The sequence below is a fragment of the Gigantopelta aegis genome, chromosome 14, assembly GCF_016097555.1.
Source record: "Gigantopelta aegis isolate Gae_Host chromosome 14, Gae_host_genome, whole genome shotgun sequence".
In the NCBI taxonomy this organism is placed as follows: Eukaryota; Metazoa; Mollusca; class Gastropoda; order Neomphalida; family Peltospiridae; genus Gigantopelta; species Gigantopelta aegis.
Genome location: NC_054712.1, coordinates 37573923 through 37601527, shown reverse-complemented (window position 1 = coordinate 37601527; position 27605 = coordinate 37573923). Strand labels below are relative to the sequence as shown.

The 27605-nt window shown below is 39.7% G+C and overlaps 1 protein-coding gene across 1 annotated transcript; it reads left to right on the top strand.

The window, feature by feature from the left end:
* The first annotated feature begins 3938 nt into the window (after nt 1–3938).
* On the top strand, nt 3939–26923 carry LOC121389221 (histamine H2 receptor-like). Its single transcript, XM_041520823.1, has 4 exons — nt 3939–4185; nt 24161–24235; nt 24763–25280; nt 26672–26923. The coding sequence occupies exons 1-4, from the start codon at nt 3939–3941 to the stop codon at nt 26921–26923; spliced, it is 1092 nt and encodes a 363-aa protein (XP_041376757.1).
* The last annotated feature ends 682 nt before the right edge of the window (nt 26924–27605 follow it).

The window sequence follows — 27605 nt, the reverse complement described above, 5'->3', positions numbered from 1 at the left end:
GATGCCACCGAGGTCGGTTTGTTGCTCTGAAATGGGCGGTAACTGAAACATTCAAGGATTATCTTCTTAGACATACATTTACCATATATACGGACAACAATCCACTAAATCATCTTGGTACTGCGACATTAGGAGCAATGGAGCAGAGATGGGTGTCTCAACTTGCAGCATTCGATTTTGATGTGAAATATCGCTCAGCACAACACAATAAGAATGCTGATGGTCTATCCAGGAAGGCATTTCACGGAATGACGTCTACATCAGTGGAAGCTGCTTTGAGAACTACTGCTGGTGGTACAGAATTTCCACAAACGATGAGACAAGCTACACATAGTAATTGAAGGGATGCCACACAAACAACTCTTACAGTTGAACAGTTTCATGAACTACAGAAGCCACAACATCATGTCCTAGCTACTCTTTAGAAGAGCTAGCGGAGATGCAGGCAAAAGACAAGTTAATAAGGATAGTGCTTCATTAAATGGTTAGAGGTAGGAAACCACGGAGGGCTGAGAGAAGGTTAGAAGAATCTGATGCGTTGACCTTAATCCGCCGATGGGACAGATTGTTTATTGAAAATAATGTGCTTTACAGAAAGGTAAAGGACCCCAACTTGGGAAATATGAAGCAGATAGTATTTCCAGGCGTGATGAAAGAGAACGTTCTGCATAGTCTACATAATCAGACAGGACACCAATGTTTTGAAAGAACCATGAGTCTTATTAGAAGACGATGCCACTGGCCTGGTATGCACAAAGATGTTGGAAAATGGTATAAAGAGTGTGAAACGTGTGCGGTGGCTAAACTGCCATAACCAAAAAATCAAACTACCTTTGAGACATCTTATTGCTACAAGACCTCTTGAAGTTGTAGCCATGGACTTCGTAGCGTTGGAACCATCTTCAAGTTGAAAAAAAAAAAAAAAAAAAATGTTTCAGTCGTAACAGATGTGTTTACCAAGTTCACTGTGGCTGTTCCTACAAAAGACCAGAAGGCTGTGACCACAGCAAAGTTACTAGTGTCTGAGTGGTTTCAGAGATACGGTGCACCAGAACGAATTGTCCGGTAGTGCCCAAAACATAAAAAGACACCCCCCCCCAAAAAAAAAAAAAAAAAAAAAAAAAAGAAAAAAAAAAGAAAAAAAAGAAACAAACCCAGAACGATATCACTCTGATCAAGGTAGAAACCTTGAATCAGAGGTAATAAGCAATGTATGTACCCTTTATGGAGTGAAAAAGAGTAGGACAACACCTTAAGGCTCAAGTCCGATGACTACACCACCGATTTTCCCTCGTTCCCGAGGTTACACAGTTACACCTTTTTTGTTTCGCGGGAGCTAGATCTAGCTAAAGCGATAGAAATGTGCTATTTAACGACGCACTGAACACATTTTATTTACGGTTATATGGCGTTAAACATATGACTGACAGCTAAAGCGATAGCGCGCTCGCCTGAGGTGCAGGGTTTGATGGATCGAATCCCCTTGGTGGACCCATTCTCTGATTGGGTTTTTACCCAGTCGCAATCAATGACCATAACTGATATACCAAAGGCCGTGGTATGTCCTGTTCTGTCTTTTGCATTTGAAAGATCCCTCGATGCTAATGGGAAAATGTAGCGTGTTTCCACTGACTAAATATTTGACTAAATATGACTAAATATTTGACTAAATATAACTAAATATTTGACATCCAATAGCCAATGATTAAAAAGTTAAAGTTTCTTTTGTTTAACGACACCACTGGAGCACATTGATTAATTAATCATCGGCTATTGGTAAACATTTGGTAATTCTGACACGTAGTCATCAGGAGAAACCCGTTACATGTTTCCATTAGCGGAAAGGGATCTTTTATATGCACTTTCCCACAGACAGGAAAACACATACCACGAGCTTTGTCCAGTTGTGGTACGCTGGTTAGAACGAGAAAACGCCCAATCTGCGGGTTGGAGGTGGGGGTGGGGGTGGGGCAGGGACCAACTGCCTTTCCAGCAAATCCCCAAATTCAGGGAAAAAACGATAGAGAATTCGAGCAATATGAGCTGGCCTAAAACGTTTTCAAGGAGTATTTTCATAATTCTCCCCACAATATTAGTTGTAATCTAAGTGCCAATACATACAGTGACTCGTTTGCAACTCTGTACAGCTGTTTGACATCTACTTCTAATATGAATTTAAAATAACAGTCCTGAGTTTACATCCATTGTAAAATGTTTCCGACCAATAGAGCCTTTTCGATGGCGTAAAATACAAATTAAATACATTTTCTTATTTAGAATATCAGTGTCTGTATTTACAAGGTGTTTGCTGTTGTCCTAATGCTTGCAGTAGCCCAAACCGGATATTACCTCCAAATAATTTCGTACGTACGGAAATAAATATATATCAAAAATTAAAGTAAAAACTGAGTTCTACAAACATTAGTATACGACCGCAAACACTTTTGATATACAGACGCTGGTATTCTGAACAAGACAATGTATTTCGTATGAAATAGTAGTCGCCATGCAACAAAGGTCTGTTATTGCAAACATCTTACAGTGGCTGCAAACTCAGGACAGTCCCTTTAGGTAGTACTAAACCAAATAACTACCCGCTGGGTCAAAGTTCGAGGTTCACCCAACTTTTGATAGAGAAGTAAACACCACAGGTCCTGTGATTGGTGATAAATGCGAGTATGTTGGTTGTAAAAAAATAGTTTCATCTGGGCAAAAAATGTATGCAGTTTTATTTCATCAAGTACCACTGTGTCAAAGTAGCCTTGTGCTTGAAACATGTAAAATACTCGAATTTTGTGCAGAACTAGGGTAGTCATAGACGCTACCCGTTATCTCAGAAATGAGCAGTTTGACCCCCAATTGTTTTCTGAGTCACTTTAAGGGTGATGGGAGGTAGTATTTATATCCCTGGCGTTTATGTCGATTGATACGCTGCGGTTACTATTTCGTCTCTTGGATTTGATTTGGTAATATATACCCTCTAATGTTGTTATCCAGATTCGGACATTTTCATTTAATTAGGACAAAGCAATCTGCCTGGCCATATATCCAACGTGTTTGCGATTAGAGTAACTCGACAGACAGGGATACATTTCTTGTGTGGTTGGAAATTAATCAATGCATTGCTGTGTTGTGTGTACATGGCAATTAAATAAGTATCTGACAGTAATCCCGTCTTTTTTTACTGATGTCTTTCTTTAACAGTATCACGCATATGCATGTAACACTGAGCGTAAAAAATACACGTTTTATATAAACCAAAGAGCTAATATTATTCACAACTCCACAGCAAATCGATATTACGCAGCCTAATAACACATAACAATTATTCGCCAAATCAGTGACGTATGCAGAAGACGGCAAATTGATTGAGAAAAATATCAGCCTTCAGCCATTGGTCGATAAAGAAATACCAGTCATCACCCATTGGTTGATAGCAAATGCACATTAACAATCATTGGTTGACCGCACAGGTGATGAGAAACGTAAACCAAGTCATCGATCGTTCCATCTTTGACAAACACCACGCGGATTTCTGTGGCAAATCAGTGTTTAAAAAGTTTGTTCTCTGGCAGGTTCCTTTGTTAAAATCGGTGTACCACGTGTTATAAACTAGTTACTTGGAAACAAAAGACGAAGAGAAACGAAACGAAAGGAAACAAAACGGAGAACAATGTAAATATTTCATAAACGGATCGCACTTGACCACAAAAAAAAGAAAGAACGAAAGAAAAGAAAGAGAAAAGAAAGAAAGAAAAAAAAGAAGAAAGAAACAAACCAAGAAAGAAAGAAAAAAAAAGCAAAGAAAAAAGAAGAGAATAAAGAAAAAAAATGTATTTTCCTAAATTTTGATAAAAAAAAATATATATCACACACACTCTTGTACGGTTTTCACAACTGTTTGGACTATTAAAATTGGCTAGAGTCTTTGTCTGAAAATGACGTCTAAAGACGATGGCCTGACGTCGCTGTTGTTTATCGGAGTTTTAGCCGTCATCTGCACCCTGTCTGTGTTATCCAACGTCCTCGTCATCGTCGTGACCGCGCTGAAGAGGACCATCAAGTCGTGCACCGACATCTTCATCATCAACCTCGCTGTTAGCGACCTCCTGTTGGCCGGACTGGCGTTGCCGCTGAAGCTGAACAACGCCGCCATGTCGTCCTACAAACACGGGTTCAGTGGCGGTGAGTATCTGTCTCTCTAGGTCAGGACCGGCCTCGGTGGCGTCGTGGTTAGGCCATCGGTCTACAGGCTGGTAGGTACTGGGTTCGGCATGGGATTTTTAATCCAGATACCGACTCCAAACCCTGAGTGAGTGATACTATTGTCGTCTATGGTATTGCATTTGGTAGTATACACCCTCTGGTAGTGTATCCCGAGGTGCAGAGTTTAAAATGTGTGGGGGTGGGTGGGGGTGAGGTGGGGTGGAGTGAGTGGTGTGTGCTCAAAGGGCCTGATCAAGAAATCGTTTTATTTTGTTCAGTGAGTAGTACAGAACTACGTTGTATTAATGTTAATCCCCCCCCCCCCCCCCAATGCAATTTATTTTCGCGTTTTGTTTTTGGTTCAGGTTCAAGCACGCTGTCCTGGACGCACACCTCAGCTATCTGGGCTATCTGCCCAGAACAGTGGGTTAGTTGTTAATTGTTAGTGAGCGAGAATAGGGTGTAGTGGCCTCACACCTACCCACTGAGTCGTTAAAACTCGTTCTGGAAGTGGGAGCCGGTATCTTACTGCGAACCCTGTACCTACCAGCTTTATGTCCGATGGCTTAACCACGACGCCACCGAGGCCGGTGAGGAATATTCAATTTTCAGTAATTTGAAATGTATGCAAATTTTGCAAAAGCTCTTTGTTGATTATGTTCTTTATTGATATAGGAAAAGTGATAAGTTATTCTGACATAAAAAATGATATTGAATTGCATGGAGTAATTAATAAAAAAAGTGGTATTCTACCCAACGCATATTGCATTAACCGTCTACGTAATCGAACGAGGTAATAATAGTGCTCTGGTGATTGAAATGATATATTAATATTGATATAGTCGTATTAACGAGCAGGTAGTCCGGTTTTCAGAAGTATAGTTAGCCCGAGTACTCTGCCGTTCGAGAGCTACAGGAAGAAACCCGACAGTACCCCTTTGCAATAATGGTCCGGTTAAGTACGTAGGTGCTGACGGGTTTCTTCATGTAGTGCGCGTATTAGTGATTAATATATCTCAAATATTTGTTATCAGCGACCTCCAAAATGATCATTGTAAAGGTATTTGACCTTCAAACATAGGGTTATTGTTGTATTAGGAAGGAAGGAACTATTTTATTTAACGACGCATTCAACACATTTTATTTACGGTTATATGGCGTCAGACATACGGTTAAGGACCACACAGATATTGAGAGAGGAAACCCGCTGTCGCCACTTTATGGGCTACTCTTTCCGATTCGCCGCAAGGGATCTTTTATATGCACCATCCCACATACAGGGTAGTACATACCACGGCCTTTGATATACCAGTCGTGGTGCACTGGCTGGAACGAGAAATAGCTCGAGCGGGCGCTGTACCACTGGGCTACGTCCCGCCCCTGTTGTATTAGAGCAGAAATCATTGCCTACCCGGTGGTTGGCAGCCATTCCAGTATTTTTGCCATACATTTACCTCTGACAACAGAGTCATCATAATCGTTTGAATTAAATATCCATCCAGCTCTCATATGACAGAAGAAGATGAAGAAGTTTGTTTTGTTTAACGACACCACTAGAGCACATTGGTAAATTGATCATCGGCTATTGGATGTCAAACGTTTGGTAATTCTGACTCGTAGTCAACAGAGGAAACCCGTTACATTTTTGCCTAATGCAGCAAGGGATCTTTTATATGCACCTTCCCACAGACAGGGAAGCACATACCACGGCCTTTTACCAGTTGTGGTGCACTGGGTGGAACGAGAGAAAAAAAAATAGTTTAACGGATTCACCTAGGTGGTTCGATCCTGCGACGCAAGCACGTCAGGCGAACGCTCATCCGACTGAGCTAAATGCCACCCCTCAAACGACAAAGTACTCGGGCTATACTAAGGTTTATTACCCCAGCAGGCACTCATAACGGGGAAAATAAAAATCATAATTGCCCACTGAGAAATTATCATGAATTGGTTTAAAAAAGAAAGAAAGAAGTGTTTTTTGTTTAACGACGCACTCAACACATTTTATTTACGGTTATATGGCGTCAGACATATGGTTCAGGACCACACAGATTTTGAGAGGAAACCCGCTGTCGCCACTACATGGGCTACTCTTCCGATTGGCAGCAAGGGATCTTTTATTTGCGCTTCCCACAGGCAGGATAGCACAAACCATGGCCTTTGTTGAACCAGTTATGGATCACTGGTCGGTGCAAGTGGTTTACACCTACCCATTGAGCCTTGCGGAGCACTCACTCAGGGTTTGGAGTCGGTATCTGGATGGAAAATCCCATGCCTCGACTGGGATCCGAACCCAGTACCTACCAGCCTGTAGACCGATGGCCTGCCACGACGCCACCGAGGCCGGTAAATTGGTTTAACGTACACTACTATTGGACGATTTGACGCCAACAAACCAATCACCTTATTGGTACTAAATATGACGTCATCACGATTTGGCAAAGCACACACAATAACATTCCGTAGTTTAAAGCGTTTGAGTTTACGTCTTTCTGGTTTCAGTGTTAAACTTGTAATAAAATTGTAGTTTAATGCAATTGATTATAGACTCGCTAAAACTCGTGACAAGTGAAAATTATTTCACTCGTGACATAAATTTGATAATAACTGATAACTCGTTTATTATCCTTTATATAGTTTACATAATAAGCACACTGGGACTTAAACTCTATCCTAACCGGACGCGAGCGATGCAAGCGATTATTTTATTGTCTATTGCCGCATCCTAACTGCACGCGGGCGACGCGACAGATTTATGACAATTGAAATCAATGATTTCTAAAATAATCGCTTGCGCAGCTCGCGTTCAGTTAGGATACAGCTTTATTTATTCTTCCGATATTCAGTTTGGAGGGTACCGACTGAGAGGGTTTAACCTCCGTGTTAAAAGATACCCGAATCACGGGACCGCCGAAAACTTGCAGTTTTGAGGGAATTCCGGTTTAGCAAGGGTCCGGCGTTGAGGGGTTTCACTGTGCATCGTAATGAAACTTCGTACATATTTGTACTTTGACTTTCCATATAGGCTACAGACACGATTAGCTTGTCCACAACACTTGCACCTGTTGTAGTACTTAATTGATGCCATACTTTGTTGCTATATTTAATAATATTATTTCAACAGGTATTTATTTTCCCATCTGAATAGGCAAAAAAAAAAGAAGAAAAAAAAGAGAAGAATTATTGTGCCTCTCCATAAGACGGGCCATGTTAACTGTATGAACAATTACAGAGGTGTATCACTAATGGATACTTTTGGGAATACACTAACTTCAGTACTTAATAACCGTTTGCAACGATTTGCAAAACCTTTTGAAAAGATTCCAGAATGCCAAGCAGGCTTTAGAAAATATTATTGTACAGCAGATACATTTTTTACGCTACAATGTTTAGTTCAGAAATATTTATAAATTTTTACCGATTATATTGTATATTTGTTGATTTCAGAAAAGCTTTTGACTCTATTAATAGGAAGTTACTCTGGCATTCTATTAGGAACTGTAATCCGCAAGCAGCATGGTGGTGTTGTTAAATGCAACATACTGTTAACCTTTCTGTAATTGTTACACACAGGCGACGTCAATCAATCAGTCAGTTAATCAACCATTTGACTCGTGCTTACATCCACCGAAGGTTCAAGCACGACTGTCTTGGACACATTCTCCGAGATTCCCCGGTGGATGTGTCCAAGACAGGGGGGTGGGTGGGGTAATAAGGCTATGGAATTTGCAATTTGAATTAGAACAGGCCTAAATATGAAATTAATTAGGTATGAATGGTTATATGACAATAGTGAATTAATTGGGGAAACATTACAACTGGTCGTTCAGTATTACAATAGGTTTTATGACCACCAAAGATCTTGAAGGACGATTGGGGTCGGAAGTGAAATTTGTATCAGTATTCTTTATCAAATTCAAACAATAAAAATGACTGAAAACAAAACAATAATAACTGTATGATCAACAGAATGAAAAAGATTGACAGAAATAATGTTCCACAATGATTAATGGACCTTCCCGGAAATGGTCAAAATCGAGAATGACATTTTTTCATTACAAACAAGGGATCTTTTATATGCACCATCCCACAGGCAGGATAGCACAAACCACGGTCTTTGATATTCCAGTCATGATGCACGGACTGGAACGAGAGATAGCCTAATCGGACCACTGACAGGCCGACCCCCCACATTAGGCGAGCACTTTACAACTGGCTACGTCTCGCCCCCTCAGGCTAGAGATTCAGTGAAGTAGAGGTACGGCCGCTACACCTGCTTCCCTCTCACTAACCGGGGGGGGGGGGGGGGTAACTCAGTGGGAAAGCGCCCGCTTGATGTGCGATCGGTTTGGGATCGATCCCCGTCGGTGGGCCCATTGGGTTATTTCTCGTTCCAGCCAGTGCACCACGACTGGTATATCAAAGACCGTGGTATGTGCTATCCTATCTGTGGGATGGTGCATATAAAAGATCCCTTGCTACTGATGAAAAAACCCATAGCTGGTTTCCTCTCCAAGACTACATGTCGAATTACCAAATGTTTGACATCCAATAGCCAATGATTAAATCAATTCGCTATAGTGGTGTCATTAAACGAAACAAATTTTTTAACTCACTAACCACTAACCCACCCACTGTCCTGAACAGAGAGCTTAGATGGCTAATGCGTAGAACAGTGTGCTTCAAACTTAATTTATGCAGAAAAATATATTTGATATGTAATTACAATCGTTAAAAAGTCTCTGTTAGTCGATAACATCTTAAAAATTGCAGCAAACTCGGGAATGTCCCTTTAATGCTGTGAACTATTTCTACTATACAACTGGGGGTCCGTCCATTAACCACACTTGATTTATCTGTACATGACAGGCGCTCTAAGTACTAAAGTATCCAAATACATGTCTTTGGTATCTGTTTCACGCAGAAAATTAAATTAAGGCGAGAGATGGGCCATGTTAAGGACAAAGGGAAATGATTTTATGTACTCGTGTATGCCGAATTAATTTTTTTCCCACTGGTCGTATATGTACGTAAATCCACGATTACAGATTGTCCGAAAAAAAAAGAGTTTTGTTTAACGACACCACTAGAGCACATTGATTTATTAATCATCGGCTATTGGATGTCAAACATTAATAATTTTGACATATAGTCTTAGAGAGGAAACCCGCTATATTTTTCCATTAGTAGTAAGGGATATTTTATATGCACTATCCCACAGACAGGATAGCTCATACCACGGTCTTTGATATACCAGTCGTGGTGCACTGTTGGGAACGAGAAATAGTCCAATGGGCTCACCGCCGGGGACCGACCGCGCATCAGGCGAGCGATTTACCACTACGTTCCGCTCCGAAGCAGAACTAATTTTCTTTCATTGTAAGATCTTTCCGACTTACAGAATATTTTAACGACTAAGATTACATATTAAATATAGTTTCTTGTTTAGAATATCAGAACCGGCCTCGGTGGCGTCGTGGTTAGGCCATCGGTCAACAGGCTGGTAGGTACTGTGTTCGGATCCCAGTCCAGGCATGTGATTTTTAATCCAGATACCGACTCCAAACCCCGAGTGAGTGCTCCGCAAGGCTCCGTGGGTAGGTGTAAACCACTTGCACCGACCAGTGATTCATAACTGGTTCAACAAAGGCCATGGTTTGTGCTATCCTGCCTGTGGGAAGCGCAAATAAAAGATCCCTTGCTGCTAATCGGAAAGAGTAGCCCATGAAGTGGCGACAGCGGGTTTCCTCTGAAAATCTATGTGGTCCTTAACCATATGTCTGACGCCATATAACCGTAAATAAAATGTGTTGAGTGCCAATGATTCATCACATACGAAAAAATATATGTTAAGAAATAAAAGTTTGACCTAGTACAAACACTAAGACGACCAAAACTACATTTAATATAGAGTCACTGATATATTATGCAGAGAAATGCATTTAATATATATCCCCCCTATTTCAGTTCAAAGACAAAGGCAAAGGATAATTATATCATAGATTTCAATATTGTAATATCATTTCCAATGGGTTTCGAAAGTACTATCGATCGTGAATTTGAGGAATTTTGATTGTTTGGTTAAAGACACCTGAACACATTTTAAAACGATATATATATATATATATATATATATATATATATATATATATGAGATGCAAGTGTCTTTTAAAGGGATCTAAAACGTATGTATTTGCCTAGGGAAATGACATACTATAAATTAGTTACATATCGTCTAAAGGTTATGGCACGCCCATCCTGTGAATGCGTTCTGGAGCCAATTTCCCAGTAAAATTACATCGTTACGACAGATAGATAACTGTAAGGACGAAATTAATATTAATTATATTTACTTCAAAGTATATAACTAATATTATAGTCCTGTTCAATTGTTTAGACCATAAGTGTTTTGAAAATGTTACGTTTAATTCCTATTCAATCCTTGGTTTCTTTACATTTGCATGAAAACAAACACACACCCCAACACGTTTTATATACGATTCATCATCTAAAATGCACGAAGTTGACTTATTTCTCTATGTTTTGAATGTAGGTTCTTTCTCTTATAAATAACTAAGGCTATTTGCATAGCAATATATTTAAGCTACGAGGCTACGTGAAGGTCATTATAGCTTGCTTCATTGAATCAAGGTTATGAATGTTTTGGAATGTAAAATGTGTACCAGCTTTGTTTAACCTTTTCTTTAAACACATACGTAAAAATACATGTAACCATTCCATGTACATGCAGTATATTGAATCAATTTTGGCAATACCTTATTTATTTGAATTTTATTTTATAAATTATATATTTACATACCGTATCTAACCTAACACAATTGGGGAGTAGTAACAAACAAAAATCAGCTTACACAAGGTCGGGGTATTCAACAGTATATCAAGATGAGACGTGGGTGAACGTTAACCATACAACATCCCATCACTGGACAGATATCCATTCGGGCACAAGCACCGCCAATAACCTGCTCAAAATTAGACGCTACTCATCCAGTTCCTAAACTCTGTTCGATGACTGATAAATATGAACCGATAGATGGTTACGAAGCTAAAAAAACATAGACTGAGACTACCATGGTGAGATGAATCATGAAGAACAGCTTATGCCTTCTTTACCATAGCCTTCTGTCATCGTCATGGATAATATAAGCTATCACAACAAAATAACTGACATAACACGAAAATGGGCAGAATTTTGAAAATAGCAATTAGTAAAAATGTTAATAAAAAAAAGAAAAAAAAGAAAAAGGTTACAATCCAAAAATAAAAAGAATTGACTGCTCGTCCGAATGTTTATATAATTTGGAGCATTTTAGAAGGACAGTCCAAAATTAAATAAGAGAGGATCGGACTATTTAATAATATTTAAAAAAAAGAAGTAATTTCGACATAAAATTTTGAACGCAGATCTAAAAGTCCGATCGATATGTCCACGCGAGTGGCCTCGTTAAGGCCGTTTGGGTGCACAGCTTAAAGGGACGAGATGGCTTGCATCCCGTCAAGAAAATCCCTAGATTGACAGTCGATAGACGTTGAAGGTGTAGTGCTGTGCTAAAATACAGATCTTGAGAAGCCGGATCCGTCTGAACGGGAGAGAGTATCAGACTAGGGTATAGTCCAGTCGTCATGGTTTGGTATAGTGGTGCGGACGGGCCCGACTCCGGAGGATACGAGATGGTATCACTATAAAGCAAGGTAAAGTCTAGAAAAAGAGTAGTAGGGGCCGACCCCGCTTCCTATTTCTTCTTAGAGTGGGGCGGTCAATCTTCCAGTGCTGCTAGGACAGGCTCGGACATGTAGAGACTAAATGCGAACAACCGTGGCGTTCTGCAGAATGGCCGTCATACGAGTCACGAAAAAAAACAAGTCGACAGTCAGACAGAGAAATGACGCGGAGGCAAGGAATCTCGCTAAAAAAGAATCCAACCTGGTGGTGCAGGCTGTCGAAACGAGAAGCGTTCCAGCGTTCAATCAGTTCCAATGGCCGCATACATCCCAGTACAAAACTTCATTTCGCTGACAAAAACAACAAAATGAAGGACCCCCAAGTCGAGCACACGAAAGCACGTGCAGTGTGCACACGCGAAACAAACACGTCTTACCGCGTGGAGCTCCAGACTGGGAATGCGTGGGTGTAAGGTAGGACAGAGGGCCACGCCTCCACCAATCGCGGGTATACACTATTCTGGCCACGTGTGTGTGCAATATGTCACAATGGACATCACGAGATTAAGACCTCACCCAAACCCCCCTCACTAAAAGGGAACGTGGCCGTATGCTGAACACTTTCCCGTGCATTTGTAAATAATAAATAGTATATAGTAACAGTCATAATGTATCAACCTATCTTATAGTTACTTTACAGTGTTTTATCGCGAATAGCACCCAAACTTATATATTTTTGTATCAGTACACTACATTAATAACATAGCAGGCGCGGATCTAGACGGTTTTTTTTAATATCGGGGGCCCAAAACCCGTTGTTGCTTTTGAACAGGTGGATGGGATAATATATATTGTTTGACAAAAATAGAGGAGGGCGTGTCACCTTGACTCCCCGCCTGAATCCGCGCCTGAATTGGTTATTGATTTATGTTTCCAAATTGATTCTTAAATATAGGTCATACTACAATATATTCCACTAGGAATGTGGAAAAGAACATTAGTTTGAAATACACTACAGAGTGATGCTTTTGTTATGCAAATAGACTTAGTTATTTATAGAAGAAAGAACCTGCATTCAAAACATACAGAGATTTTTGTAAAATGGAAATAAATCAACTTCGTGCATTTTAGATGATGAATTGTATATGAAATATGTCGGGGTTTGGGTTTGTTTTCACGTGTATGATAAGAAAAAGTGTGGAATAGGAATTAAACGTAACATTTGCAAAAAACTTAAGGTCTACACCATTGAACAGGACAGGTCTATAGTAATATTAGTAAGAATAGAATTGTGATTTAGTCGTAGATTTACGTTTACGTGTAAAATTAGATTTACGATGTTTTGTAAAAATTGGTTTGTTATATACCTATAACACGCACTCATTTAGTGCTTGGCGGGATCCAGTCGAGTCGATGAAGTGCTCGCCTAAGGCTCTTGGGGTCATAGGATCTACTCCTCATAGCAAACATATTGCCTCCCCCATCCCAAACAGTGCCACATAACTAGGATCTCAAGAACCGTGGTTTGTGCTGTCCTTTTTTTCTGGAAAAGTGCATATAAAAGTATTTTATGCTGCTAAATGGAAAAATATATAGCATGTTTCCTCTGAACACTGTGTCTAAATTACCAAATGTTTGACATCCAATAGCCAGTGCTATCTATTGATGCCATTAAACAAAATTACCTTTTTCCCTTTAGGACAAATTTGTGTGTATATAATTAATGTTGCGTCATACGAAGAAACAAATCGAGAGACAACCTGTAATTAACTGGGTGTTTTTTTTCACTTTATTTTTTATTTTTATAAAACATGTTTAAAAAATGACGACATACATAAATACATTTCCTTGTTTAAAAGGTCAGTGTCTGTTTATATAATGTGTTTGTTGTTATCCTAATGTCTATAGTAGTTCAAATGGTATTTTACCTTCAAATAAATTCGTACGCAAGAAAACATTTATATTGGGAAGTAAAAGCAAAATGAAATTTGAGCTATTATAAACGTTAGGACAACCCGACGAAACACATTCGATATACACACACTAACATTCCAAATAATAAACTGTATTCAAGATGTAACTTTAGTGGATAGAAACATTTATTATTTGGTAATATGTTACACTGGTTGCAAACTCAGGATAGATCCTATAATAAAGTATAGTAGTAAATGTATCTTTTAGAAAACAACAACAGCAGCAGCATCAACATCAGCATCAACAACAACAACAACAACAACCCCAAAACATCCCCAAACCCTCCCACACCACAACCACTATCAACAACACCGCAGCAAAAAGAACACCCCCCCCCACACACAACAACAACCCAACCAATCGTGTTATATTTTTATTTGGTGTGTTAAGAGAGAGAGAGAGAGAGAGAGAGAGAGAGAGAGAGAGAGAGAGAGAGAGAGAGAGAGAGAGAGAGAGAGAGAGAGAGAGAGAGAGAGAGAGAGAGAGAGAGAGAGAGAGAGAGAGAGAGAGAGAGAGAGAGAGAGAGAGAGAGAGAGAGAGAGAGAGAGAGAGAGAGAGAGAGAGAGTACCTTTTAACATGCCCCTATACCACTAAGGTTTCGGGCATGTCCATCCCGGGGCCGGCCTCTGGATAGCCAGTGGTCTGGCCGGGGACAGAATACTAATTGGTAATTTAGAAATTTAAATCAAAATGGAGAATAGGATGGTGTGCTGAAATTCTTGGGATCATAGTAAGAAATAACAACGACATAAAAAGGGATTCAGATAAACGGTAAGGAATTTAAAATATCGCCACTTGCCGATGATAAAACATTACCATTAGATTGGTATGAAAAATCTCTTACAAAATCCATGGAAAGATTACGCTATTTTACAAATATCCCAGTTCTAAAAGTTAATATAGATAAAACAAATATAATAAGATTAGGCAAGGATAGAAATGATCATAGAAAAATGTGTCCAAAACATAAGTTAAACTTAATGAACGACTGAATTTACAGTTCTTGGTGTGCGATTCTCTATTAATATCTATCAAATACAAGAAATAAAATAACGCTAAGCTAACAGAAGTTAAAAAGTTGAACAATGGTAAAAACGTTCTTAAGCAACAGTAGGGAAAATTGCCGTAATTAAAAGACTGACTTTATCCAAATTTGTTTAATGATTGTCCTCTTGTAGGTAATAGTCAGACACTTAGTACTAATATAAATAACAACAACCCAAACAACACCCACTTAAAACTCCCCCCAAACCCCCCACAAAACCCCCAAATAAACAGCAACAATAACTCAACCCTCACGAAGGAAACACCACTAACATCCCCCAACCCCCCAAAAACCCCGAACAAAACCCCCCCAACCAAACAAACAAAAAAACACAAAGAAAACCCCCCACAAAAAAACCCGAAACCAAAACTACATCAAGAACAGCAACTACAGCAGTAGCAGCAGCAAAATATACCAATATGCTTTATCGTATACAACTTAAAGGTCCTATGTCAGTGTTTAAACAACAATATTTCGTTATTTTCACATTTATTTGCAATAAATAACTACACATTAATCGATCACATAACTCTAGAATAATAATTTCTAAAAGTCTTGTACTGGACAACAAGATGGGTTTCCCCAATAATTGGTGGCTAAATATAGCATTCCCACCATCTTTATTTCTTTTGTTAGTTGACCGCAAATAATTCTGGGAAACTTAGTGTGTTGAATGTGTACTCATAAAACAGTGACGTCACTAATTTTAATGCATGTGACATACTCTCAAGATTTCCCCAAGTAAATGGAATTATTTGGTTATACTTTTTTTTATAGACATATAACTGAAATATTTCTGGTGGGAGCCACCATTATTGCAACTTTGACATAGCACCTTTAAATTAATAAATAATTCCTAAACAAATTTATCTTTTGTGACTAATGATCAACTATTTTTGAAACTCCGCTAATGGATATTCGTGGTAAACCTAAATAAAGAAAATAAAGAGAGAAAGAGAGAGAGAAAAAAAGAGAGAAAGTAATGAAAAGGAAAAGGAATTGGTTCACGCTATAACAACTCTTGAAAAGACGTAAATTTATAAAGCTGATAAAACAGATTAGAAACTGATTGACAAGAGAAAAAGGTTTAAAAGCTCTGCGAAGTCACAGCATGAAAGAAGTGCATGTTTCATTTCGCACTCGTTAGATACACGAATGTGAATTACAAAAATAAAAAAATAATAAAAAAATGATAAAACAAATAAATCCTAGCATATGTTTAATAAATTAATGTGCGCTAGTGGTGTCGTTAAACAAAACGCACTTTATTACAGGTTTAGAATCATTTAGGTCGCGTTGGTCAATCTTAATGCTGCTTCGAAGTGAGAAGTCCATAATCAATACGTCGCAGCAGTAGTAGCAGTAACAACAACAACAACAAAGTATATTTGTAATGAAATCTGTGTTAAACAACCAAGCCGAGGGATTTTAAAACGTGGCTGTTTAATACAGAACATTTTGACTGGTATCATCGTTAATGTTTTGTTTTGTTTAACGACACCACTAGAGCACATTGATTTATTAATCATCGGCTATTGGATGTCAAACATTTGTTCATTTGGACATATAATCTTAGAGAGGAAACCCGCAAAATTTCCCCATTAGTAGCAAGGAATCTTTTACATGCACTATCCCACATATAGAATAGCACATACCACGATCTTTGATATACTAGTCATGGTGCAATGGGTGGAACGAGAAATAGCCCACAGGGCCCACTCGATCCCAGACCGACCGCGCATCAAGCGAGCGCTTTACCAGTGGACAGCGGTAAGATCGTGTTCTGTTCTATCACATTCATCTAATGCTAGCGTCAGACTACCAACTGTCAGCACAAAATTGGCCAACCTTCTGCTGTGACGATTTCTACGACTGTCCAGTTGCGCTCTTACAACTCGATTCCTGTCGCATAACCCATTCACATAACCCAGTGGTTGTTAATCTGAGCGCACCTGCCGTTAAGTTGGGAGTTGGGGACATTACAACGCAACCGTCGGCCAACTCCGTCGTAACAGTTGACGGTCTCATCCTAGCATAACATTAGGCGCAAAACATTTTTAGCGAGAGACCGCGGTCACTTGCCTTCCTAAACAAAGCTAACAGAGCACTTGACAAAAACACTGACATTGCAAATTTACGAAGTAGTCATGAATAATGTACTAGCATGCAATGACTACAGTCTAAGTGACTCTGAGCTATGTTACAGTATAGTATCCATATCTGTGGCTCTAAGACATATTTCCCCACGGGGAACTGAACAGATTGTAAACTATAACAACCCATTTTGGAATTAATATAAAAACACTTTTACAAAAAGCAATAAAAAATATATATATATAATACGCAAGAAATTTTTATATTAATAATGTGTAATCGTTCTGATAATTTTCTGTTTTAATCTGCACTGCCGATATTTTACCTGATGCCGCACTTCGCATATATCTTTTTGCGCTCAGGTCCTATAATCTACCGTACACATATCATGTTGTATAATATATAGTGAGTACAAAGATGGATTCTATAAACACAACACCACCATCTTTGTGACCTAACATAGAAATTGCTATATATATATATTTCTTTTGTTAGTTGACTGCAAATAATTCTGGGAAAACCTAGTGTGTTGAATATGTACTCATAAAACAATGACGTCACTAATTAATGCATGTGACACATTCTCACGATTTCCCCATGTAAATGGAATTATTTGGTTATACTTTTTAAATATTTTAGACATATAACTGAAATATTTCTGGTGGGAGCCATCATTATTGCAACTTTGACATAGCACCTTTAAATTAATAGACAATAATTCCTAAACAAATTTATCTTTTGTGACTAATGATCAATTAATTTTTGAAACTCCGCTAATGGATATTCGTGGTAAACCTAAATAAAGAAAATAAAGAGAGAAAGAGAGAGAGAAAAAAAAGAGAGAAAGTAATGAAAAAGAAAAGGAATTGGTTCATGCTATAACAACTCTTGAAAAGACGTAAATTTAGAAAGTGGATAAAAAACATTAGAAACTGATTGACAAGAGAAAAAGGTTTAAAAGCACTGCGAAGTCACAACATGAAAGAAGTGCATGTTTCATTTCGCACTCGTTAGATACATGAATGTGAATTACAAAAACCAACAATAAAAAAGAAAAAAAAAGAAAAAAAAGAAAGAAATCCTGGCATATGTTTTAAAAAATCAATGTGCGCTAGTGGTGTCGTTAAACAAAACTCACTTTATTACTTAATGCTGCTCCGAAGTGAGAAGTCCATAATCAATACGTCGCAGCAGTAGTAGCAGTAGCAACAACAACAACAACAACAACAACAACAACAAAGTATATTTGTAATGAAACCTATGTTAAACAACCATGACGAGGGATTTTAAAACGTGGCTGTTTAATACAGAACATTTTGACTGGTATCATCGTTAATGTTTTGTTTTGTTTAACGACACCACTAGAGCACATTGATTTATTAATCATCGGCTATTGGATGTCAATTCTTTTTTCATTTGGACATATAGTCTTAGAGAGGAAACCCGCAACATTTTTCCATTAGTAGCAAGGAATCTTTTATATGCAGCAAGGAATCGTTTATATGCACTATACCACATATAGGATAGCACATACCACGGTCTTTGATATACTAGTCATGGTGCAATGGGTGGAACGAGAAATAGCCCACAGGGCACACTCATGGGGATCGATCCCAGATCGACCGCGCATCAAGCGAGCACTTTTACCAGTGGACAGCGGTAAGATCGTGTTCTGTTATATCACATTCATCTAATGCTAGTGTCAGACTACCAACTATCAGCACAAAGTTGGCCAACCTTCTGCTGTGACGATTTCTACGACTGTCCAGTTGCGCTCTTAAACTCGATTCCTGTCGCATAACCCATTCACATAACCCAGTGGTTGTTAATCTGAGCGCACCTGCCGTTAAGTTGGGAGTTGGGGACATTACAACGCAACCGTCGGCCAACTCCGTCGTAACAGTTGATGGTCTCATCCTAGCATAACATTAGGCGCAAAACATTTTTAGCGAGAGACCGCGGTCACTTGCCTTCCTGAACAAATCTAACAGAGCACTTGACAAAAACACTGACGTTGCAAATTCACGACGTAGTCATGAATAATGTACTAGCATGTAATGACTACAGTCTAAGTGACTCTGAGCTATGTTACAGTATAGTATCCATATCTGTGGCTCCAAGACATATTTCCCAACGGGGAACTGAACAGATTGTAAACTATAACAACCCATTTTGGAATTAATACAAAAACACTTTTATAAAATGCAATAAATAATTTAAAAAAAAAGTATAATATATACGCAAGAAATTTTTATATTAATAATGTATAATCGTTCTGATCACTTTCTCTGTTTTAATATGCACTGCCGATATCTTACCCGATGCCGCACTTCGCAATATCATGTTACATAGTTGTATATAATACATAGTGAGTACAACGATGGATTCTATAAACAACGCCACCATCGTTGTGACCTAACATAGGAATTGCTATATACACGGGGTCCGTGCATATAGCCTCAGTTAATGAGGGCTGGCTATCTACTCGACGGTCGTATTTTTTTAATTTTTAATTATTATTATTTTTTTTTTTTTTGGGGGGGGGGGGGGGGGCAGACCTCAGTGTAAGGCCAACACACCTCATGTAAATTTTCCCGTTTTGAGTACGGGCTACATCTAGAAATTAAACAATATGTTTTCATATCGGCTGAGGCCGGGCTCTTGGACATCTTTTTTATGTGCAAGCCTAACGAGGTTATTAAATATTTATATACATCTCTCAATATTACTGATGCCTCTCTCAATATTGCTGATACAAGGAAGGAATTATGGACCAATCCATTATGTGAAGGATGTCATTACAACAGGGTATACTATTAATAAACTAATTATGTGTCAATTTGCACTGTTAATCCAATTGCTATTTTACACACCGGCATTAATCAATGACTATTTCCTGTAGTACATGCGCCACGAATTATTCCAAATTCCGTCAACACGTGCACTAATATTTGCTTATTGACTTAGCTGGCCAATTTTTTATATCTCTTCAAATGTCACAGCGAACGAGTGCCATTTGCGTTTTCAACTCCATCTATCTGTTATCATCTTTACAATACTCAATCCAACAAGCAAGCAAGTAAGCAAGTACACAAGCAATTAAACAAGCAAGTCAAAACGCATGCAAGTGAGCAAGCAAGGCAACAAGCAAAGCAACAAGTAAGCAAGCAAGTAAGCAAGTAGGCAAGCAAGGTAATACACAAGGCAAACAAAAAGTAAGCACGCAAGTAAAGCGCGCAAGTAAGCACGCAAGTAAAGCGCGCAAGTAAGCACGCAAGTAAAACGCGTAAGTAAAGCAAGCTAGTAAGCAAGCAAGTAAAGCAAGCTAGTAAGCAAGCAAGTAAAGCAAGCAAGTAAAGCAAGAAAGTAAAACTAGCAAGTAACCAAGCAAGTAAAGCAAGCAAGTGAAGCAAGCAAGTAAGCAAGTGAAGCAAGCAAGTAAAGCAAGCAAGTAAGCAAGTAAAGCAAGTAAGTAATCAATTAAATAAGCAAGCAAGTAAAGCAAGCAAGTAAAGCAAGAAAGTAAAACTAGCAAGTAACCAAGCAAGTAAAGCAAGCAAGTGAAGCAAGTAAGCAAGCAAGTGAAGCAAGCAAGTAAAGCAAGCAAGTAAGCAAGTAAAGCAAGTAAGTAATCAATTAAATAAGCAAGCAAGTAAAGCAAGCAAGTAAGCAAGTAAAGCAAGTAAGTAATCAATTAAATAAGCAAGCAAGTAAAGCAAGCAAGTAAGCAAGTAAAGCAAGTAAGTAATCAATTAAATAAGCAAGCAAGTAAAGCAAGCAAGTAAAGTAAGCAAGCAAGTAAGCACGCAAGCAAGCAATCACGCCAGTAAGCACGCAAGTCTGTGTAGTTACGGTGCTTGTAAATATTGTACACAATGTATATATAGAATGCTATACGTGTTTTCGCTAGATATCATTTTTACGAAACAAGTGAACTTCCCAAGGTATCTGACCGAACGAAAGTGAGGTCAGATACCTTGGGAAGTTCACGAATTTCGTAAAAATTATGTCTAGCGAAAACGAGTGCGGTATTTTATTTATTACCTACCTTCAAACAATTGAATATTTGTCATAAAAAATAGAAATTCCTGCATTTCGAATATTTTTATAATAATAAAACAATATTTAAACAACCCCAAAAAACAAAAACAAACAAAACAAAAAACCCCCAACAAAACAACAACCAACCAACCGAAGAAAGAGACAAAACCAACACCAAATAAAACAAAAACAAATTATTTTTACCTGGGCCCGTACTTATGGTAACTTCCGAGTCTGGGCCCATATTTTCGAAGCCATCTTAGCGCTACGAAATCGTAAAACCGTCGTAGGTTGTGACGTCACTACAGCACACGCCATAGTGACGTCATAGCTTACGATGATTTTACGATTTCGTAGGCTAAGATAGCTTCGAAAATATGAGCCCTGGGGCCCTATTTTCGAAGCCATCTTAGCGCTACGAAATCGTAAAACCGTCGTAGGTTGTGACGTTACTACAGCGCACGCCATAGTGACGTCATAGCTTACGATGATTTCACGATTTCGTAGGCTAAGATAGCTTCGAAAATATGGGCCCTGGATTCAAATGTTTAATGACGTCACAATGTGTATAGCGTTGTCATAATGTTAACGTCTCAGATTCTGTTAGAGTCATGGGTCTAGACTCTAATATTGTATAAGCACTGGGCCTGATACCGTGTTGTATCAATTTTGTGAATGGATAGACTCGGGGTAGGATCTACCTGAGTGGTTGCGCAGCAGCCACCACCCCCCACCCGCAAAAAAAAAAAAAAAAATCACAACAACAAAAAACAACAAACAAACCTCCCCCCCAAAAAAACAACAAACAAACAAAAAAACAACAAAAAAACTATGCCCCACTATGTGCAAAATAGAGTTTGTTTTCTTTAATGACACCACTAGAGCACATTGATTTATTAATCATCGGCTATTGGATGTCAAACATTTGGTAATTTTGACATATAGTCTTAGTCTAAGACTTAGAGAGGAAACCCGCTACATCTAGCAAGGCAGCTTTTATATACACCATCCATAAACAGGGTAGCACATACCACGGCCTTTGATATACCAGTCGTGGTGCACTGGCTGGAACGAGAAATAGCCTAATAATGACCAATGAAAATGAAATAGCATTCGCTCTGGCCAAATACTGCTATATTGGCTCTTGATGTAAGAACATGTTATCTTAACAATATTGTTTGACAGTGCGACAGGCATAAATGTTTATTTAACAGTTTTATTTCTTACATATTATCAATATATTGTAAAACAATATGCTTTAACACCATATACCTTTTGTTTATCCCATCTCTTGGCAATAATAATTATATTATGTTATGCTATGTTATGCTATGCGATGCGATACGATGCGATGCGATGCGATGCGATGGCATGTAATGTTATGTAATGTTATGTTATGTTATGTTATAACTAATCCCTTGATGCTTTTCCGGTAGGCGTATCCCGTGTGATGGTAGCGGGTTTCCTTTCTCTTAATCTCTAGACCTCTGGAGGACACCCCCTCAAAAAAACACACAACCCCACCACCCCACCCCAGCCCCACACGTTGCACACAGATTTTGCCGATGCAACCTAATTATATTAATGCCCTGTATAAAAGACCACTTCTAGTAATAAGCCGACTTTGTATTAATAATAACCTGTATTCGCTTAAATTTTTAATGTTATCTACTACCAGAATAATAACCTGGTACATTGTTACAACTCCTGTTGTAATCCCAACCCCTATTGCGTATTGACTAATGCTGAAATATTCAGTTGTCGGTTATTATTTCAGACGGAGAGAAAAACTCGCGAACGAACGTTAAAAACAATAACCACATATCTGTCAATCATCTGTCCGTTAGTCTGTCGGTCTGTGACTAAAAATAAAACCGAATAAAATGTCATTATTGAAATAAATGTCAAACATGTCAGCGGCATTGCTGTGTAATTCAGGCTTCTTTATTTTTACGCATTATCTTCAATACTCTTGTCTTAATTAAGAATATTCTGTACAAATAAATCGAACTCTTGGAAGTGTGTAAAGTTCCAGATCGCAACAGTACCGTTTGCATGTAAAAATAGTTTGTTTTCTTTAACACCACTACAGCAAATTGATTTACTAATTAGGAGATAACCATATGGAGTTTTTAGATTTGCGGGTGTATTTGATCCCGCAAATGTTATTTTTGACAGAAGGCGTTAACCTGAGGTTAACAACGAAACATCAAATAGACAATAACACCCGCAAATCTAAAATCTCAATATGGTTATGTCCATTGTAAACTGAATCGTTTTACTACGGAACTAACTGTATATTTGGTATTTCTTGAAAAAAAAACCTGGCTATAATCTAACTGAAGACCCTTGCATCATCAACTTCGCCTGTTCCAATTGTTAATGACGTTATTTGAGAGAGAGAGAGAGAGAGAGAGAGAGAGAGAGAGAGAGAGAGAGAGAGAGAGAGAGAGAGAGAGAGAGAGAGAGAGAGAGAGAGAGAGAGATAAGAAAGAGAGAGAGACACACACACACACATACACAGATAGAGAGAGAAGAAGGAGAGAGAAACACACACAGAGAGAGAGAGAGAGAGAGAGAGAGAGAGAGAGAGAGAGAGAGAGAGAGAGAGAGAGAGAGAGCGAGAGAGAGAGAGAGAGAGAGAGAGAGAGAGAGAGAGAGAGGGGGAGAGCAAAACACAACAGTAGCAGTACTAATAACAAATGCCTATCCTCATAAAAGACCCCACACACTATTTTTATGTGTAATTTAGGGAACAATCGGCTCAGAAATAAATAACTTGTAGTAAACATCATAGTACGAGAATGACGTTCCCTGATGGAAAGAACTAGAACACAATCTCTTTTCTAAAAATAATGTTCTATTTCTCCCATCCACAGGCAACATTACCTGTAAGATGACCATATCTAGAAGAATCTCTTTCGTAAAAACAATATTGTTTCACCTTTTCTCCCTCCACAGGTAACATAGGCTGCAAGATCGTCATGACTAGACCAAACCCTTCAATAAAAGTAATGTCTCATGTTCGTCCTCCACAGGTAACATAGGCTGCACGATCATCGTATCTAGGATAGTAATCTTTCATAATAGTAATGTCTCATTTTCTCCCTCCACAGGTAACATAGGCTACAAGATCGTCATGTCTAGACCAAACCCTTCAATAAAAGTAATCTCATGTTCGTCCTCCACAGGTAACATAGGCTGCACGATCATCGTATCTAGGATAGTAATCTTTCATAATAGTAATGTCTCATTTTCTCCCTCCACAGGTAACATAGACTGCAAGATCGTCATGTCTAGACCAAACCCTTCAATAAAAGTAATGTCTCATTTTCTCCCTCCACAGATAACATAGGCTACAAGATCGTCATGACTAGACCAAAAGTAGTCTCATGTTCTCCCTCTACAGATAACATAGGCTACAAGATCATCATGGCTAGACCAAACCCTTCAATAAAAGTAATGTCTCATTTTCTCCCACTACAGATAACATAGGCTACAAGATCATCATGGCTAGACCAAACCCTTCAATAAAAGTAATGTCTCATTTTCCCCCTCCACAGGTAACATTGTCTGCAAAATCATCATATCTAGGATAGTAATCTTTCATAAAAGTAATGTCTCATTTCCCCCTCCACAGGTAACATTGTCTGCAAAATCATCATATCTAGGATAGTAATCTTTCATAAAAGTCATGTCTCATTTCACCCCTCCACAGGTAACATTGGCTGCAAGATCATCATGTCTGGCCCTCTCTTGACCATCACGTGCTCGATAACGACGATGGTGGTGATGTCGTTCGACCGCCACGTGGCCATCGTGTATCAGAAGATCCTCACACAGATGCAGGCCGTCTTGCTGGTGGGGCTGGTGTGGATGATAAGCATGGCGATGACCGGACCCCAGATCTACGAGTACAGCACGTACCACAAGTTCGACGCAGACGACAACGAGACGGAGGTCGCGTGCGGCTCGCACGGGATCGAGGAGAACTTTGAACTGATCTACGCCTCGTGCGTGGTGGCGTTGTGCTACTTCCTGCCACTGGCACTCATCATCATCAACTACGTCAGAGTCGTGGCGTTTCTGAAGAAGGTCACGCGAGAGTCGAGCATGGGTCAGAGCGTCACGTCCGTCGTCTCCAAGGCGACCGTCAATGTGCTGCGCATGCTCATAACGGTCACGGCGGTGTTCGCGCTGTTGTGGCTGCCCTTCTTTGTACTATTCACTATGGAGGTAAGTCAAGTGTTTCGAAACACACATTCACATACACACGCACGCACACACACACACACGCACGCACGCACACAGAAACGCACACAGACACAGACACGGACACGGACACAGACACAGACACACACAGACACGCACGCACAGACACACACACAGACACACACACACACATACACACACATACACAGACACGCACGCACAGACACACACACACAGACACACACACAGACACACACACACACACACATACACACACAGACACAGGCACAGACACACACACACATACACAGACACGGACACAGACACAGACACACAGACACGGACACAGACACAGACACGCACGCACATACACACACGCATATACACACACAGAAACAGACACGCACGCACAGACACACACACAGACACACACACACATACATACACACACATACACAGACACACACACAGACACACACACACACACACACACACACACACACACACAGACACGGACACGGACACAGACATACAGACACGGGCACAGACACGGACACAGACACAGACACGCACGCACAGACACACACACAGACATACACACACGCACGCACGCACGCACACACACACGCACACACACACAGACACAGACTCACACAGACACACACACAGACTCACACAGACACACACGCACACACACACACACACACACACCCCACGTACATGATCGGACTTCATAGTTAACACTAACAAACCAAGGGGGCGGGATTTAACTCAGACGGTAGATTGCTCGCCCGAGGTGGTAAGGTCGTAGGATCGAACCTCTTCGGCGGAGCTTATGTTTTCCCCTACCCTAGCAGGTGCCCCACTACTGGTATATCAAAGGGAGAGGTACGTAGTATGTACTATCCTGTCTGTAGGAAAGTGCATATAACTAAGTACCTGCTTATATGTCTGTCTTTGGCGGCTTCATCCTGTCTGCTTTCTGCCCTCCTGTATGCTTGTCTACCTGGTGTGAACAGAAGTTAACTTGTTTGCACTGTCTACGGAATAAACTGACATTTGCATAACATAGTGAATATATTATAACTAAATGGTTGGGTACAATAATATGCATAAGTACCACAAAAAACACAACAACAACAAAAATAAAAACACAACCCCCACCCCCCACCCCCCAAACCCCATACATAAACCCCCCACCCCCACCCCCCAAACATACACAGATTATGTCAGATGAATTAATGGTATTGTAGTATATCCACCCGCATTAATGTAACTGATGTTGTTTTTCATTTGTCAGGCATAAATAAAAATAAATAAACAAATTACACAGAATATCAGTCAGATAATTTGATAGTATTATAGTATATATACCCACTCGCATTAGGCTTACTGTAACCGTTGCTGTTTTCCAGGAAATAACGGGCACCGACGACTCTACAGCTGCGGGCGGCACATCGAACGTTCTGAAGCAGCTGTTTGTGGCCCTCAGCACGACCTCCAACCCAGTGCTGTACTTAATCTTCAGCAGGGAATACCGCCACGGCCTGATCAACATCCTGCAGTGTAAGAACGCCGTCGTTCCGTCCAACTTCTCCAGCCATGCTCCAGCCAGGTCCACAACTCAAGTGAGCTACATTGATAGAGACGAAACTGTGAAAAACTGACAATTGTAGGATACTAGACAAAGATAAGGACACATGACAACACACAGGCACACACCATATTGTGATAACACAAAACTATATACATAGACGCATATACAACACACATGATATTATATACAGCACATAAAATAACACACATATATACACACTCTGTCTGTCTTTATATCCGTCTGTCTGTCTGTCTCTCAAACAGAAAAAAAACTGCCTATCTGTACTCTGTCTGTCCGTCTGTCTGTCTGACTGTCTGTCTGTCTCTCTTTGTCTGTCTGGTTCTTTCTCTCTCTGTCTATCTGTCTGTATGTCTGTCTGTCTGTCTCTCTCTCTCTCCTCAAACACACACACACACACATCTCTCTCTCTCTCTCTCTCTCTCTCTCTCTCTCTCTCTCTCTCTCTCTCTCTCTCTCTCTCTCTCTCTCTCTCTCTCTCTCTCTCTCTCTCTCTCTCAAACACACACACACACACATAGCTCTCTCTCTCTCTCTATCTCTCCTCTCTCTCTCTCTCTCTCCAGCACAGCAGGATGGCTCCAACTCTTCTCTCTCTCTCTCTCTCTCTCTCTCTCTCTCTCTCACACACACACACACACACACACACTCAAACGCACCGGCTACGGAGGTGTGATTAAGCCATCGAACTTAAAGACTGGTTGGTACTTGGTTCGCATCCCGCTATCGGCTCC

Excerpts from the sequence above, each read along its gene's own strand:
- LOC121389221 (XM_041520823.1), top strand. The coding sequence starts at position 3,939 with ATGACGTCTAAAGACGATGGCCTGACGTCGCTGTTGTTTATCGGAGTT. Across the intron at positions 4,186-24,160 it reads CAAACACGGGTTCAGTGGCG|GTAACATAGGCTACAAGATC; the intron begins GTGAGTATCTGT and ends CTCCCTCCACAG. Across the intron at positions 25,281-26,671 it reads TTGTACTATTCACTATGGAG|GAAATAACGGGCACCGACGA; the intron begins GTAAGTCAAGTG and ends GCTGTTTTCCAG.